Source organism: Peromyscus californicus, unplaced genomic scaffold (genome assembly GCF_007827085.1).
Source record: "Peromyscus californicus insignis strain IS unplaced genomic scaffold, ASM782708v3 Scaffold_4__1_contigs__length_199733344, whole genome shotgun sequence".
Classification (NCBI taxonomy): Eukaryota; Metazoa; Chordata; class Mammalia; order Rodentia; family Cricetidae; genus Peromyscus; species Peromyscus californicus.
In genome coordinates this window covers 17,741,167-17,758,217 of record NW_026294562.1, presented here as the reverse complement: position 1 = coordinate 17,758,217, position 17,051 = coordinate 17,741,167, and the positions used below count along the sequence as shown (strand labels likewise).

The 17,051-nt window shown below is 45.2% G+C and overlaps 2 protein-coding genes across 18 annotated transcripts in view; one reads left to right on the top strand and one right to left on the bottom strand.

Moving 5' to 3' along the window:
* Window positions 1-87: 87 nt before the first annotated feature.
* Ndufb8 (NADH:ubiquinone oxidoreductase subunit B8) lies at window positions 88-5,603 on the bottom strand. Its single transcript, XM_052712674.1, has 5 exons — window positions 5,470-5,603; window positions 5,087-5,213; window positions 3,732-3,831; window positions 2,783-2,938; window positions 88-273 (listed from the first exon to the last, which is right to left on the bottom strand). The coding sequence occupies exons 1-5, from the start codon at window positions 5,552-5,554 to the stop codon at window positions 181-183; spliced, it is 561 nt and encodes a 186-aa protein (XP_052568634.1). The 5' UTR covers window positions 5,555-5,603; the 3' UTR covers window positions 88-180.
* Window positions 5,604-11,166: 5,563 nt separating this feature from the next.
* Window positions 11,167-17,051, top strand: part of Hif1an (hypoxia inducible factor 1 subunit alpha inhibitor) — a 54,862-nt gene continuing 48,977 nt past the window's right edge. For all 17 annotated transcript variants that reach the window (XR_008212935.1, XR_008212934.1, XR_008212927.1 and 14 more), the window contains exons 1-3: window positions 11,167-11,373; window positions 11,607-11,857; window positions 14,387-14,535. Coding sequence is in view for 1 of the 17 variants with exons in the window: in XM_052712673.1 (XP_052568633.1) it covers window positions 11,197-11,373; window positions 11,607-11,857; window positions 14,387-14,535 (577 nt within the window). In the remaining 16 variants the exon portion in view is untranslated. The remainder of the gene's footprint in view (window positions 11,374-11,606; window positions 11,858-14,386; window positions 14,536-17,051) is intronic.

The following is a 17,051-nucleotide window of genomic DNA, read 5'->3' as shown; positions in this document are numbered from 1 at the left end:
TGGGCAGCAGGCAGAGGGAAGCACAAAGGTAAGGCTCTCACAGCTCTCACAGCAGTGACTAGTCCTGGGGAAATGAGGCACAGGAACTGCGGCACTGAGCTTTATTAGGATTCCATTAAGGTTACACCTCGAGGAATGAGGGAGTCCTAGTTAGAGAGCACAAAAGCCCGTGAAGCCTCCTCAGATCTCATAGTGAACCACCGGCTCACATTCTTTGGTAGGATCACCGCCTTTCTCCAGGTACAGGTTGTTGTAAGGGTACTGCTTCGGCCCCTAAGGAAGAAAACAAAAACAAAACCCACACAGGTCAGCAAGATCAACAGCCAGCCTCCAATACCTGACTCCACCCTACTCTAGTTAACCATGATGCAGAGCAAATGGGTATACAGTAGCCTCTGCTCAGACCCAGCTGAGCTAAAGGGGCAGAAGCAACGCCCCTTGCCCCTGCCCGAGCCAAAGCAGGAAAGCCTCAATTGTAAGGGAAGTGGTACCTGCCCTGCAAGTGAGGTGGGGAAGGGGGAACGTCCAAGCCAAAGCTTTCTAAATGAGACGATGCATCCATCCATCCTATTCTCTCTCGGGGTCGAGACAGACTCAATCTCCTGTAAGTCACTCAGCCTCTAATGGTTTCACCACTGAAGTGGCCTAGCAAATGAGGCGTGCAGGAGCAGTGGTGGGGGAAGCGGAGGAGATACGGCTGGGACATGCTTCAGGAACGCAGGCGTCACCAGCAAACAGCCGCCAGAGAACATAGCTCAAAGGGAGGAGAAGAGGGTGATGTGCTTACAGAACTGAAAAACGGAAGAGCCACACTGTGCCTCGCTCTCCTGAAGTGAACTTAGTGCTCACCACAGCCCCACATGCTCTCAGCAGAGAGTCCCTGGGGCTTGGCAAGAAGGCTGGTGTCAGTGCACACGGCCGTCCCAGCTACCTTCAGGACATTTTCTCTGCGGAGGGAGCACTGGGCACCCGACTGCAAACACTGCAGCTTCCCTGCCTGCGGCTCTCTTTCCAACACACCCTGGAGACTACTCCCAGATAAATCTTCCTGAGAACCTGGCCCTCATCATGTCCGTCTTTTAGTCAAAAACAAAAATGGCTCCCTGGTACTAGAGGCAGCCCAAGACATTCCTGCATCCCATCCCCTGGCACAGTCTACATCTGGTACATAGTAGAGGTTTATAAATATTTGCTCAATTAATAGACCACTATGCCATCAAGTTCAAATCCTCAGATATGCAATAAAAGCTGCTCAATGGAACTAATCAATTCACCTCACAGTGTTTTTTAATATAGTGATCTTCAATTCTAAATGTCTTTTATAACTACCTAGAGATTGCTGAAAATATTGATTCTAGAACCCTATTGTGGAGCCATAGAATTAGGACTTACAAGGACCAGGCCTGAGGAATATGAATATACTGTAGTTCTCTAGGAAACTCAGTCCCTAGCTGGTTATCTAGGAACTATTTTTCCCCCCAAGACAGGGTTTCTCTGTGTAGTTTTGGTGCCTGTCCTGGATCTTGCTCTGTAGACCAGGCTGGCCTCGAATGAAGAAATTCGCCTGGCTCTGCCTCCCGAGTGCTGGGACTAAAGGCGTGCACCACCACCGCCCGGCTAGGAACTATTTTTTTTAATGACCACTTTAAATTTTTGAATATTTTAAAATGACATCTACTTCTTGACTATCCAAGTGTGTGGGCACACTCTCGCCATGGCACTCATGCAGAAGTCAGAGGGCAACTCACAGGAGCCAGTCCTCTCCCTTACCCACGGGGTCCCAGGGACTCAACTCAGGTCAACAGGGTTGACAGCAAGTGCGTTCCCCACTGAGCCTCTCACTGGCCTGACTTACCGGCCCTCCTCTCCTACTGTTCTGACTTCCCACCACCCAAACCCTCCTCTCCTCCTGTTCTGACTTCCCACCACCCAAACCCTCCTCTCCTCCTGTTCTGACTTCCCACCACCCAAACCCTCCTCTCCTCCTGTTCTGACTTCCCACCACCCAAACCCTCCTCTCCTACCGTTCTGACTTCCCACCACCCAAACCCTCCCTCCTACTGTCCTGACTTCCCACCACCCAAACCCTCCCTCCTCCTGTTCTGACTTCCCACCACCCAAACCCTCCCTCCTACCGTTCTGACTTCCCACCACCCAAACCCTTCCTTTTAGCCTCTGGTTTCAATCCTACTCCCTCACAGCAGCCCCTCCTGCTCTGGGCATTGACTATAGGCATACACAGACAAACCACGCCAGGCTCTCACAACGTGTTCAAATGATGCTCATTATGTCGTTTCTCTAAAATTTCTTAAAACTTCCTTTAAGCTACAAAGTGTATTTTCTATGTCCTCCGAATTCTTTGGAATATAATTGTCTATGCTTACCATGGACAACTATTTACTCTGCAGAGAGTGCCCTTCATGTGTCCAGTACAGGATAAGGTTTCAGCTCTAGATTCTTTGACTCTGCCTTGAAAGGCCGTTCACTAAATTATAACTGGTAACTACCATCCTCAAATGGAAACTCTGAAGATTAGCTTCCACATTCTCCTCCACTATTTAATGCTAAAGTCTGTCTTTTCAATTAGACTGGTCCACAAGGTAGAGGTAGAGCAATGCTCTGACGACTGTGCTGGGCTGCTTGATAAGGCCCTTCATTTTCCTATTTTCTAAAACTCTAGGAAGCCAAACTTGGTATTGGCTAGTTTCCTACTCCAGAGACTTCACTCTCTCAGGAAAGGAGGCAAAGCAGACATCCTTTGGGGAACACATAAAATACTCACCACAGGCTGGTAGGAGGGGAAAGTCTCTCCAACCCAGAACATGAAAACCATGAAAGCTATGAAGCCGAAGAGATGTTTACACATGACATCCCAAGAAACAGGTGTAGGGGATGTATCCACACGATTCCTGATATACATGTCTAGGTCCCAGTGCATCTGTGGCAGAAAGGCATATAACTGTCACAAACTGCTCTTCCTGCAAAAGACAGGTGTGCTGGCTAGTCTTATGTCAACCTGACACAACCTGGAATCATCTGAAAGAAGAGAACCTCAATTGAGAAAATGCCTCCATAAGACCCAGCTGTAAAGCATTTTATTAATTAGTGATTGATGGGGGAGGGCCCAGTCCATTGTGGGTGGTGCCATCCCTGGGCTGGTGGTCCTGGGTTCTATAAGAAAGCAGGCTGAGCAAGCCAGTAAGCAGCACCCCTCCATGGCCTCTGCATTAGCTCCTGCCTCCAGGATCCTGCCCTGTTTGAGGTCCTGACTTACTTCAATGATGAACAGTGCTGAGGAAGTATAAGCCAAATAAACCCTTTCCTTTCCAACTTGCTTTTTGGTCATGGTGTTTCATCATAGCAATAGAAACCCTAAGACAACAGGCAATCTAGAATGGCCAGAGCCTGATACAAGGCTTAACAGAACCATTCCACTTCCTGGGGGCAATACTCTGAGAGCCAGGCCCAAGACTCACAGGGCCAGCAAAGATGAATGGCAGCTTGATCAAAGGTAGCTCAAGCATGACACACACAAAGTTCACAGTCCACAGGACTCTGGATATTCCTATAAGGTCCGTCCCGTGTGCCACATGGAGAACTGCAGGTCTCACATCACTAGACATTGCTTCCTTGAGCAGAAAAGCTTAGCAAAAAAGTACTACGTGAACTAAAGAGAATCCCAGGAAAACATAAGGAAACTGAGAGAAGTGAAATGAGCATGGTTTTCTCACCGCTTCGCCCCAGTTCAACCTCAGTTCTGAGTGATCCCATTCATACCATGGATCCCTCTCCTGCTGTGAGCGATCAGGGAGCTTCGGGTAGTCACCGTACCTGAGAGACAGACAGCAAGAACTTCTGGAAAGGACTGTGAGCAGTGGCTGACAATTCAGCGCCCTCATCTCAAAGATGAGAAACAAAGAGACAGATATAACTACTTAAGGATAGAAGAACCTACCCCAAATCAAGATCTCAGGTTCTAGTACTAATAAAAGAACAAAAAAAAAGTTCAAACTATAGTTAGAGGTTATGTTAAATCCTGAAACAACATGGCCTTATCTTCTTTTACACAGAAAAGTCACACAACTCTATAATTAGGACTAAAAGGGAATTTTAGCAATCAATTATTCCATTCCTTCATCAGACAGGCTCCAACTACAAAGCCATCCACATTTGCTGGAATAGAAACAAAAAAAGGTACACATTAAAAAAGGCTTTTTTCCCCCTCCATAACTACTGTGTTTCTTAACCACAAGTTGATATACACCCTCATGCTTCAAACGCCTCATGGGAGGTCTTGCTTAGTAGCTGGGTTCTCCCCCAACAAATCCAAGTTCCCCTTATACAGACTACTACCCTGTCCATAACACAGTAAAAAAAACATAGAAAATGATAGTAACTGTCAAAGAATGTCAGAGAAACTGACTGGGAAACAAGAACAAGAGGTGCTGGAAGGAGAAATTCTAACACAGGAAGTGAGGGTGATGTTTAATTACTATACATCATTCACCGTGGAATGAATGGATACAGGGGCAGAAGGAACTAACACCAAAAGGAGAAGGAAGGCTGGCATTTAATTTGCTGAACAGTTGATGCGCTTTTCACGTCTCTAACGTCAAAAAAAGGGGGGGTGAGGGAGAGACAAATTTTTGAAGAGACATATACAAATACGGAGTACACACCATCCACGATTAAGGTTCTCGTGACAGGGGTGCAGCTCCAGCCTGGTCACGTGCCTAGATGACAGCACCTGAACCCGGCAGATGCTCAATTTAATGAAGCCCAGTACTCTGGATGGAGCCAAGGAAGAATTTTGCTATTCTGGAGTCCTCGAGGGAGCCATTAAAACCTCGGCTCCCTCATTTGAGGAAACAGCTTGAGCCAAGGAAAAAATTGAAGTCCTCTCGGCTGCAGCTGCTCACTCACCCACTCCCACCTCCCCCGCACCAAGAAAAGCACCCACACCATAGACTCTGACAGGGTCACAAGGTTCGAGAGAAAACGTCAGAGTCGCACCCCGCCCCCCCCGCCCCGATCCAACGGTCTTCATCCATCACTGCCCCTAAGGCGAGCAGACCCCCCACCTCACCCCATGCCTTCATCCGGGTACGGCTCGTAGTCTTCCACGCGCATGTTATACTTCTTGGCGGCCGCGGCCCGCTCTTCTGGAGTCCTAGGATACTGCCCCGGCAGCATGTCCTTGGTCATATGGAAGGCTGGACGCAGAGGGATGCAGGTCAGATGGACGCGGTTCTCTAGCCACCCAGAAGGCACTAAGCCGCAATGACTGCAGAGGTCGGAGTTCCGCACTAGGCCGAACTACGGTAACCCTCCATCCCCTTTCCCCGACACACTAATTCACCTGCCCCCCTGCCGGGACACCGCCGCCACTGTACCGAGGACGCCCCCTCCCGAAACCGCAAACGTCAGACACCCCCTTCCCACACCCGCCTCTCGCGCGTTCTTGCGGACCTCTCCGTGCCTCCAGTGGCACCACGCCGCGGGCTGCCCTTTGCAGCCACCGGACTCCCAGGGCCGCAGCCCCGGCCGCCGCCATCTTCACCTTCTCTGCCGTTCGCCCTGCACATGCGCAAAGGCGAGTCACGGTGGCTGAGCTGGGCCAAACGCGACCGCTGAAGCCGGCGCAGAGGTCTCCGGGGTCAAGCTGGGCGGGCTTTAAATACGCTGTAGATCCTAGGCGGTGAGCGGACGGCAGGAAGGAGAGAAAACAAAGTTACTTCTTATTTTCCTTTTCGCCTTCAGCTGCCTGAGGCTCTTTCAGGGGTGTTCCCACCGAACGTCTCAGACAACTGACCAAAGTAAAATCAGCTTACTCTTTCCTCAAGTTGCTTGCCTCTCCCACCCCCACCCCCGCCCCATCGACGTTTCCACCTTCCGTCCTCACACGTAGTCGTTTCTCCAAATTTAGCTCTTGGTTTTGTTTGATCCTTTCTCCAAATTGGTTGACCCCTTTCCTTAGATGCTCGGAGTTAGCTCCTTAGTCTCAATCCATCTAAACGTCCCGGTCACCTCAACCCAACAAATAGAAAGCCAAGCCTATTACCAGAGGGGGCTCCCTTGACACTGCCCCAAACCTCCCATTTGCCAGGAAAAATAGATTTCAAACCGAACACAATTAACAAAGTCTAACACGGTCGACTGGGAGACATGTTTGCATACTATTAAGTTTTCATTTTACTTACACAAGTAGGGGGTGGATATTTTACATATGCACATATTTTGTTCTTAGGACAAAAATCACTAGAATAGAATCCTTTCTTAATGTATACCAGAGCAGCAAACACAGACGTGTCGTCTTCAATGTGTAAATTTGGGAAGGATTACTGCAGTGCATTTTGTCCCCTTGCAGAATTGCTAGACATCATCAGAATTAATTTGACAACATCTGCATTTAACTCATAGCAAGCCCTGATCTCATGTGGTTCAAGAAACAAAGTAGGTCTAATATCATTTATATACAAAATAATTTATTCTTTTTTAAAAGAAAATGATGTGTTTGGGTGCTTTGCCTCCATGTGTATCTGTGCGCCACATGCACAAAGTGCTGGAGGAGGCCCAAGAGGGCACCAGACCCCCTGGAACTGGACTAGAAGGGATCCAGACTTACAGCGGATTGTTGGCCCTCCTGCGAGGCTGGGAATTGAACACTGGTCCTGGGTCCTCGGTTATCTGGAAGAGCAGCCAATATTCTTGACCTCTGAGACATCACTCCAGCCCCACAATATACTCTTTTAAAGAACACAACAAGCCTCAAATGATGGTGTATGCCTTTGGTAATGTCAACACTTGAGAAGTGAAGGCAGAAAAATCAGGAGTTCAAAGCCAGCCTGAGCAACAAAAGGAGTTTAAGGCAAGTCTGGGCTATGTGAGACTGTCTCAAAAAAAAAAAAAAATGTGTATAATGATTTCTTAATGTACATTACAAAGGTGTGTAACCATCATTTTTGTCTAATAATAAACTGTTTCATCATTCCCCCAACAAAATCTCCTACCAATTAGCATATTCCTCTACTTCTACACATTAGCAACCACTAACCTACTGTCTGTTTCTAGGCTTTTGCCTAATCTGTATATGTATAGAAAAGCAAGTATACAATATGTGGCCTTTATGTCTATCTTCTTTCACATAATGTGAATACATTGCAATATGTATTAATATTTTATTTATTTGTATGGCTAGGTGATAGTCTATTGTGTGGATAAACAACACTTTATGCACTTATCAATTATTGAACAATCGGTTGTTTCCACTTTGGGGCTATTGTGGGTAATGCTACTGTAAATATTCCTGTACAAATTTTTCTGTGAGTATACATAGTATATTTTCTTTCTTCTTTCCTTCTTCTCTTTCTTTCTTTCTTTTTTTTTTATGAGTTTGTTTTGCTCTGTGGTCTTGTTTGCTGGCTTCTTGAGGCAAGGTCTCACTCTGGAACTCAGGCTGTCCTTGAACTCACTCTGAAGCCCTGAACGGCCTCCTGCCCTGGCCTTCTAAGTGCTGGGATTACAGGGCTGCACCACCAAACCAAGCTTGAATGTATGTTTTCAATTTTCTCAATTACGTCCTAAGAACAGATTTGCACACTCATCGGATGTCTTGTATGATTCCTTTTCTGAAAAACTCCCAGATGGTTTTTCAAAGTAGCTGCACCATTTTGCCTCCTCCCTCCTCCTCCCCAGTAGGTGAAAAACCCCGGTGTCTTTTTGTCCTCATCAACACTTACTACTTTCTTTTCCATTAAAACCAGCCTTATGGGCATGGATGGCATCTTTCTTGCTCTGTTTGGAGACTAGGAACTTTTAGAAAGGGCAGAGATCTATCTTTTATAGTTCTGGATGCTAAGAGATCCAAGGTTGATGGGTCCATACTTGGTGATTGTCTCCTGATATGTTATTTGGTGACAAAAAGCAGGTGATGAAGGGCCAGAGAGCACATGTAAAAGCACTGTTTGAACTCCCGGCCTCAAGCCCTTTTATAATAAGGATAACTCATTCATGAAAGTGGGGCCTGGGACCTCTCTCATTAGACTTCACTTCTCAGCACTTACATTGGAGGTTAAGTTTCCAATACATACTTTTTTAGAGCAACACAAACAATAGCAGTATCTCATTTTCATTTGCTTAACTTTGATGACTAGTGATATAGTGATATGATAACAAAGAGAATGAGAAAATAAAGGCGGGAGGGGTAGCTGGGCCATGGTAGCACACACCTTTCTCTTGTTGAGGCAGACTCTCACATAGGCCAGGCTTCCCTAGAACTTGATAGATACCTGAGGATGATCTTGAACTTCTGATTCTCCTGCCTCTACCTCCAAAGCACTGGGTCATGGTCATGCACTACCATAGCCAGTTTGTATGGTGCTTGGCAGCAAACCCAGGACTCAGTGCGTGCTAGCAAGCACTCTACCAGCTGAGATATATCACCATTCCTATCGTCTTACTGTCTCAATGACGTCCTTGGGAACTCTGCTTTTATCATGAAAAATACCATGTTAAAGTCTGCCAAAAGGTTCTACTGTGAATATTGAGATGACCATGTGATATTTTTCTTCGATTAATAGATTACATTGATCAACATTTCAAATGTTAAATAAACCAGGCTTTCCAAAAATAAGCTCTGTTTAGTTTTGGTGCCTAAACCTTTTGGGCATACCGTATATATGGTACTAGATTTGTTTTGCTGGGGACTTTTGTATGTGTATTCATAAAGGATATTGATCTGCTTTTCTTTACCTGTCTTTATCTCATTTTGATAGCTGGGTAATGCTGGCCTCATAGAATGAATTTGGAAGTCTTCCCTCCTCCTCTGTTCCTGAGGATTGTTGTTAATTCTGTTTTAAGTGTTTGGTAGGATTCATCAATGAATCCATATTGTTTTAGGCTTTTTTAGATGGTATTTAAAATTATTTCCTAATGTAGTTTTGATATGGGTCCAGTTAGATTTTTCTATTTCTTTTTGAATCAGTTATTATAGTTTGTGTTTTTACAAGAATTCTTCAATTTCATCTAGATTCTCTATTTTTTACATACACTTGTTGAGAGTACTTTATATATTCTTTTTTATATTTGTAAAGTCCGTTTTATGTTCCTGCATTCATTCCTGATTTTATTGATATGAACTTCCAGGTCTGATTTTAATTTCCAGTGCTATAAATTGATGTATTTGGAAACTTCAAACATTGCAGATAAAACCTTGACTGCTGCCCAACCCCTTCATGGAGATAACCCTGTTATCAGTTGGTTATATAGTTTCTGTGTTGTAGTGGGTAGCCATTCCAGCTTTGACCTGGAAGTTCCAACCCCGACTGAGGCTCCGGGAATGGTCACACCTACAAGGCGGGGCTGAGGGAGGACCCGGAAGACCCGAGTTCCGAATGCGGGGGGAGGGGGGGGGGGCGCTCTCGGTTCCTGGACCCTGGACGCTGGAGGTAGACTGAACAGAGTTCTCCAGAGAACACCGCTGGACTGCGCTATACCTTTCCCAGACCCTGCAACCTACCTATCCCTTCATTTGTAAGTTACGCCACTAAATAAACCTCCCTTTTAACTACGTGTAGTGGCCTTAATAATTTCACCAATACTATGTAGCATAATTATATAATTAAGACAATGTATTAATTTCTGTTGCTGCATATTAAGTTAAATTTTGTTTTGGTGTTCTTTAAACAAATCATAAAATTAGTAGCCCAAACAACACCAACTTATTATCTCACATTTCCCATGAGTATAGATTCCAGTTAGTTGGGTCCACAGCTCAGGGTCTCACTACTCTGAAATCAGAGTTCCCCATGTCATTTGAGGCTCTGTATATAAGCATGGAAGTTATTGGCAGAATTCAACTACTTGAATTTATAAGACTATGTTCCCCACTTTTTTGTTAGTCTTCCTCAGCTTGTAAAGAATTCACCTATCGCCAGGCAGCCGTGGCACAAGCCTTTAATCCCAGCACTCGGGAGGCAGAGGTAGGCAGATCTCTGTGAGTTCGAGGCCAGCCTGGTCTACAGAGTGAGTTCCAGGACAGCCAGGGCTGTTACACAGAGAAACCCTGTCACAAAACAAAACAAAACAACAATTCACCTCTCGTTCTCTGACACGCGGCATATATGGGCCTTCAAGGCAAACAAGACAGCATGTGCTTTGGCTTCAAATCTCCAAGACTTCTATTTCTGACCCATGCCCAGATTTAAAGGGCTAGAGAGATAATGTCAGCCCTACTCAAGAGAGGTCTCCATTGTGATGATCTTGAAATTGACTGGTTAGGGACTTTGCCTGTGTCTTTGCCATATAATGTGACCTAATTACAGGAGCACTACCCTGTCATGTTCACAAGTCTTGCTGTCATTTAAGGAGAGACTTAAATAGGACATATATATCATGGGGTGCAAATCTAGAACTATCTAGTAAGCAAGCAAAGCAATTGATAAGGTCTTTTATAACCAGTGTATACTGTTTAAAAATGTGGGTGTCTGTGGTTGAATAACATTGGTCTCATTGCAAGAATAGATTTAAGTAGGAGAAACGGTTACATATGCAGAAAACTCAAGTGATACTAAACGAAAGAATTCTTGCCTTGGTTTTACTTTACTTTTTTTTAAAAAGAGAGATGGTAGCTTTGCCATGTTGCCTGGGCTGTCTCTGAACTTTTGAGTTCAAGTGATCTTCTTTCCTGCTTCAGCCTCTGGAGTAGCTGGAACTATAAGTCCTTGGTCTTCCCTTGATTCTCAACGAATTCAGCTTGCCGTTTATCATACGCCTAAGCTTTCAGGATAGCTTTACCCAAGATCTATGTGATGATTTTTCTACTGATTCCCTAAGTGGGTCTAACGTTGGCTTCTCTCTGCATCCATGAGAGCGAAGTTTAAAGCTTAATTACATTTGCCGTCTTCCTTGCCTCTGTAGGCTTGAGCATGCCGAGGCAGCAATATTTTGTTAGTCTCATTAATATTTTTAATATTTTGTTAATTATTAGTACCATTTCTGAGGGACTAATTAGCCAAGAGTGGAGCCTAGACTGTAGTGCTGCAGGTCACCGTAGGGGGCGCGCCTTCAACCAAGGGCCCCACCTTCTTGAAGGGTCTGGACCGGTTTCTCTTGCAGTTCATCTCTATGGTGTCCGTTGTGGCTGCTTCCGGAAAGGGCGGGGCTTCTGCTTCCGGTGGGGCCGTCTCTAGAGTAGAGATGGCGGCGACAGCGGCCGAAGATGCGGCCTCTGGCTCTGGCGAGCCCCGGGAAGAGGCGGAAGCTCCGGGCCCCGCCTGGGATGAGTCACAGCTACGAAGTTACAGCTTTCCGACCCGGCCCATCCCACGTCTGAGCCAGAGTGACCCTCGGGCGGAAGAGCTCATCGAAAATGAGGTGGGGGGCGGGGCTGCTGCTGAAGGGGTGGAGGAAGGGACCCAGTCACGGGGAGAGGTGGGAAACTGACCCGGCTGTGGACTGAGACTTATGGGGCGGGAAGGAGAGATGATGGTATGTCAGGAGTGCTCGGCAGGAGAAATGTTGTGAATTTGATAAGTACGGATACCGTCGAAAAGAAATTATTAGCTCCTTGGAATTACTTCATTGATTTTTCTGATGGTTTTGCTTAGGAGCCTGTGGTGCTGACCGACACAAACCTTGTGTATCCTGCTCTGAAGTGGGACCTAGAATACCTGCAAGAGAATATTGGCAACGGAGATTTCTCTGTGTACAGTGCCAGCACCCATAAGTTCTTATACTATGATGAAAAGAAGATGGCTAATTTCCAGAACTTTAAGCCGAGGTCCAACAGGGAGGAAATTAAATTTCATGAGTTTGTTGAGAAACTACAGGACATACAGCAGCGTGGGGGAGAAGAGCGGTAAGTTGCCCAGTGAGTAGAATTAGGGGATCCATGTTCCTGTACTTGTTTGAAGGTGTGGTGGAATTGGGTGAGAAGAGATTGGCATCGCCATCATCTGGGTTCCATTACTGACTGGATGGATATTCTGCTCTACTATCCTGTAAGGGCTTTGAGCTCTTGGTGGTTCTTTGTAGAAGCGTGAGGGATGTGAATAGCATTAGCCTTAAACTGTGAATCTAATTTCTTATCTTAGGCAGTGAGAGTGACAGTTACCTTGCAGGGTCAGACAGATGAAAGGCAGGCTTGAATGTGTCTAGGCAGAAAGTCTTAACAAGGCTGAAGGCATACACCCTGTTTGAAGTAAGAAGTCAGTGTATGGGTGTTGGTTTTTTGTTTCGGGTTTTGGTTTGGTTCCAGGGGATGGGGCAGGGTCTTACTCTATAACTGGCTGGCCTGGTACTTGCCATATAGACCAGGTTGGCCTCAAACTCACTAAGATCCTTCTGCCTCTGCCTTGAGTGTTGGGATTAAAGGCGTGTATGTGTGTTTGCCTGTGTGTATGTCTTGTGCACCGTGTATATTCAGTGCCCATGGAGGCCAGAAGAAGGTACCTCTGCAAGTGGAGTTGCAGACGGTTGTTAACTGTCATGTGGGTCCTGGGAACTGAACCTCAGTCCTCTCCGCAGGAGCTCTTACCTGCTGAGCCTAGTCTCCAGCCCCTTCTGACTTTTTCTTTTTTTAATTTTATTTATTTATATTTTATGTATAAGTGTTCTGCATATATGCCTGCATGCCAGAAGAGGGCATCAGATCCTATTATAGATGATTGTGAGCCACCATGTAGTTGCTGGGAATTGAACTCAGTGCTCTTAACTGCTGAGCAATCTCTCCAGCCCCACTTACGAGTTTTAAAACACACACACACACACACACACACACACACACACACACACACACACAGAGAGAGAGAGAGAGAGAGAGAGAGAGAGAGAGAGAGACAGACAGACAGACAGACAGACAGACAGACAATAATTGCTTGCTGGATTTAGCCCTGAAATTGACAGTTTGCAGTCTTGGTTCTAGAATACTGTCTGGAGACAGTTCGTACAGAAAAGTAAAGTAGTTTGTTATGATTTGGGGTTAAGGGATTTCAGGATCCTTTAGCTTTGGGATGAGCAGAACAGATTGCTTGTTTTGTACAGGTGACCAAAAATCACTTGGGAGAGTGATTCTTTCTTCCTCTTTGTTTTTATCTCCACTTCTGAGAACAGCCCAGTTATATAGGTTCTAGTCAGTTCCACATTGTGAAATTGTCCCTGGAGAATCTCTTTTGCTGAGTACTTAATAGTGAGTGACTGTCCTACATTGGAATGGCCATGTCTGGAGTCCTCTCTTGATTCTCTTTCTGACTTCCTGTCAGCAGTATGTCCCTAATGAATTGATTTTAAATGTCTGGGCCAGTGAGGTGGTTTAGTGGGTAAAGGTGCTGAGTTCCAAGCCTGCTAACTGGAGTTTCTTCCCAAGACCAGCATGGGGGAAGAAGAGAACCAGTTCCCAATTGTCCTCTCCCCTCCACATGTATGCTGTGAGATAGTTGAGCTTTTACTATTCAGTTGTCATAGGAGTATTGCTTCTATTCACTTCTGGAAGTGTCTCTAACTCGTTTTGTTTTGTTGTGTAAATATGTATGTTATAGCCAGGCATGGTGATACATGCCTGTAATCACAGCACTCGGGAGGTAGAGGCAGAAAAATCAAGAATTCAAGGCCAGCCTCTTATTGTAAGAGAGTTTTGAAGGTTCCTTGTAGCTAGTTTTTCCAAGTTACTGAGATTTCTAATTAATTTTGTCATAACTGTTAGGATTTAAAGCAGTGAAGTTCCTTATTTTTCTCTCTCGTATGTGTTTGTCTAGGGTCACATCATCTTGTTGATTCTTGGACACAATTGTCCCAGTAGTTACAATCTGGAATTGCAGTTGGATGTAGTAAAGAGAAAAACAGGGTAACGTGGACTGTGTATTAAAATTATATTTGGAAGCAACACAAGTCCCTCTGTGGACATTTCATTGGTCAAAGAAAGTTAAATAAGACTGTCTTATGTGGGCACCAAAGAGTTAACTTTCCACAAGGAGGGACTGGTGGTATGAACAGTGTTAGAATCAGCCACAGCGGTCATCTAGGGCCAAAGGAGCTGTGTCAGATCTTGAGAGTCCGAAAGAAGGCAGATTCATCATAGACTGTGTGGATAGGCTTCCAAGAAATTAAATTGTATGAAATTTCTCTGTGTATGCACATTCTTAAATGAGGCCTTTAATTCTTCGGTAATATGTACTGTGACCCAGAAGGTTAAGAATCTCATCTTGAAGAGCTTGTTGCGGAGCAGAGCTCAGACAGGGAGAAAGAACTCAGCTGTGAACCGTGCTGAAGTCTTGCATGACTACAGCTGTTCTCTGTTGGGGATGTAGTAACAGATTTGAGTTTCCAAACAGAGAGGTCATACCAAGGACTGATCTCACATACTGATGGGATTTTTTTCTTGGGGATATAGGTTGTATCTGCAGCAAACGCTCAATGACACCGTGGGGAGGAAGATTGTCATGGACTTCTTGGGTTTTAACTGGAACTGGATTAATAAGCAACAGGGAAAACGTGGCTGGGGGCAACTGACCTCTAACCTGCTGCTCATCGGCATGGAAGGTAAGAAATGCTTCTGAAAGCATGGCTTTACATCATGCAAACCTGATTTCTAATCCTGTCTCCTCCACTTACTAGCTCCATAACTTTGAACAAGTCACTGAACTTTTTAATGCTGCAGCCCCCTCATCTGCTGAGGAACAAGATAGATCTTATAAATGGCTACCAAGATTAAATAAGATAATGTATATTTTAAGTCTCTTGGGTAGTGTCATGCAGTCTTTTTGTTTGTTTGTTTTTTGTTTTTGGGGGTTTTTTTTGAGACAGGGTTTCTCTGTGTAGCTTTGGAGCCTATCCTGGATCTCACTCTGTAGACCAGGCTGGACTCAAACTCACGAAGATTCACCTGGCTCTGCCTCCCGAGTGCTGGGATTAAAGGCGTGCCCCACCACTGCCTGGCCGTCATACAGTCTTAAAAAAGTTCTTTTTCTTTCTCGCTGGGCAGTGGTGGCGCACACCTTTAATCCCAGCACTCGGAGGCAGAGGCAGGTGAATCTCTGAGTTCGAGGCCAGCCTGGTCGACAGAGTAGTTCCAGGACCACCAGGGCTGTTCTTTTCCTTTCTCAGTTGCTGTGTGAGCACAGACACTGCGATAGTGAGGTCTCCTTGAAATGCTACTGCATTCCATTGCTTTTCAGTACACTGAGGGGATTGTATTCCTGTAAAAATGGAAACTTTTTTTCTTAAAAGACAGGGTCTCACTGTGTAGCTCTGTCTGTCCTGGAACTCACTCTGTAGACCAGGCTGGCCTGGAACTCACAGAGATCCACCTGCTTCCGCCTCCTGAGTGCTAGGATTAAAGGCATGTGCTACAGTGCCTGGCAGAAACTATTCTAATATGGTAAAACTTTATCTCTTAAATATATATTTATGGGGTTCAAATTGAAAGGATATAAATGGGTTTTAGCCATCAGTCTTCTCCCTTTACTTCCAGTTTCTCAGTTTCCCTCTAAAGGCACTTCATGGTATTCTAGTTTGTGTATCTTGCTGGGAATTTTATAAACACATAAGTAAATATGTAAAATGTGTTCTGAGTTTTTTAATGGTTTGTAAAATTTTAATTTTACATGTATAAATATTTTGCCTACATGCATGTATGTGTATGTATATGCACCATCTGTGTGCATGGTACAGGTCAACATCAGAAGGGGGCAATGGATACCCTTGAACCGGAGTTAGGATGGTAGTAAGCCATCATGTGGGTGCTAGGAGTCGAACCCTGGTCCTCTACCAAAGCAACAAGTGCTCCAAACCGCTGAGCCAGCTCTCTAGCCCCTTGTTTGTTGTTTTGAGTAGAAAGAAGTGTCTACGTGCTGGTCAGGAGAAGGAACACGGCTTGCAGGACAAGATTATTATTTTTCTTTTCTAGCACCAGCTCAGTGCTGGGCCATCAAGAGCTGTGTTATAAGTGGTGAGTAAACTTCGTTGAACAAAGAAACAGAATAATTATTTGATACCATTGACCTAATTGAGCTCCTCGGTCTTCTTTTGTTATTTCCACAGGTTTGGATGGTTGATAACATAGTAAATAGGTTTCCCACAGTGCAGCTTATGAATTGATAACTTATCTGCTCCTCTAAAACCAAGTTTTGGCTCTTTAGAAAGAATATAGTTCTGGTTTCCTTGATTCTGGGTTAATCTCATTGCTTACCTTTCCTGTGGCCAGGTGCAGGGAAGCAGCTGCCTCTGGTGGAGATGTGAGGGCTCTATTGTTTGAGGATGCACTTAGACTGTCAGCACTAGGAAGACAGCTGTTTTAGCATACTTGGCTAGCCTGCAGGATGTTTTGTTTTGTTTGTGACAAGGTTTCACTATATACCCCAGGTTGTCTTTGAACTTACTATGTAGCTCAGGGTAGCCTCACACAGCAGTCCTGCCCCGCCTCCCTAGTGCTAGGGTTACAGGTATATACCACCATGTCCATCTGGGAATGTTTTCTAAACTCAGATTATATAGAATATACAGATGTGACCTTGGGTATACAGGAATAGATGGAACGTGCATTATGGCAGAACTAATTCAAGGTAACAACATATGTGTGTGTGTATATATATATGTATTTAAACTTGTGGTGCTGGGAATTGAACATAGGCCCTGTGCTTGCTGGGCAAGTGCTGTACCACTGAGCTGTCCCAGCCATTTTAAAAACATTTTCACTAAGTGGTGCATGCTGGCCTTGAAATTATGACCCTCCTGCTTTAGACTCTTAAGTAGCTGGAATTACAGGCCTGCACTACAAGGTCTTGCCAAGGTGGCATTCTAAGCAATGTCTCTTAAATTCTACGACCCTTTCTTCAGTAATCTTTCTCATTGAGTCAGTAGCCTCAGTGAGAGCAGCCCAGTGTTGCTGTGAGCGATGCTGCATCCCGTAGGTGTGGTGAAGTGAGAGCACCATTGAGTCTCTTTGGGCTCCAGAAGCCAAGTGAGTAGTTAGCACCGGAGTGGACTATGTGCTGTTGGTACCAGTCATGCCAGTCGTCTCTCAGGGTTGCTGCCAGCTAAGGGCATCAGCCACCGTT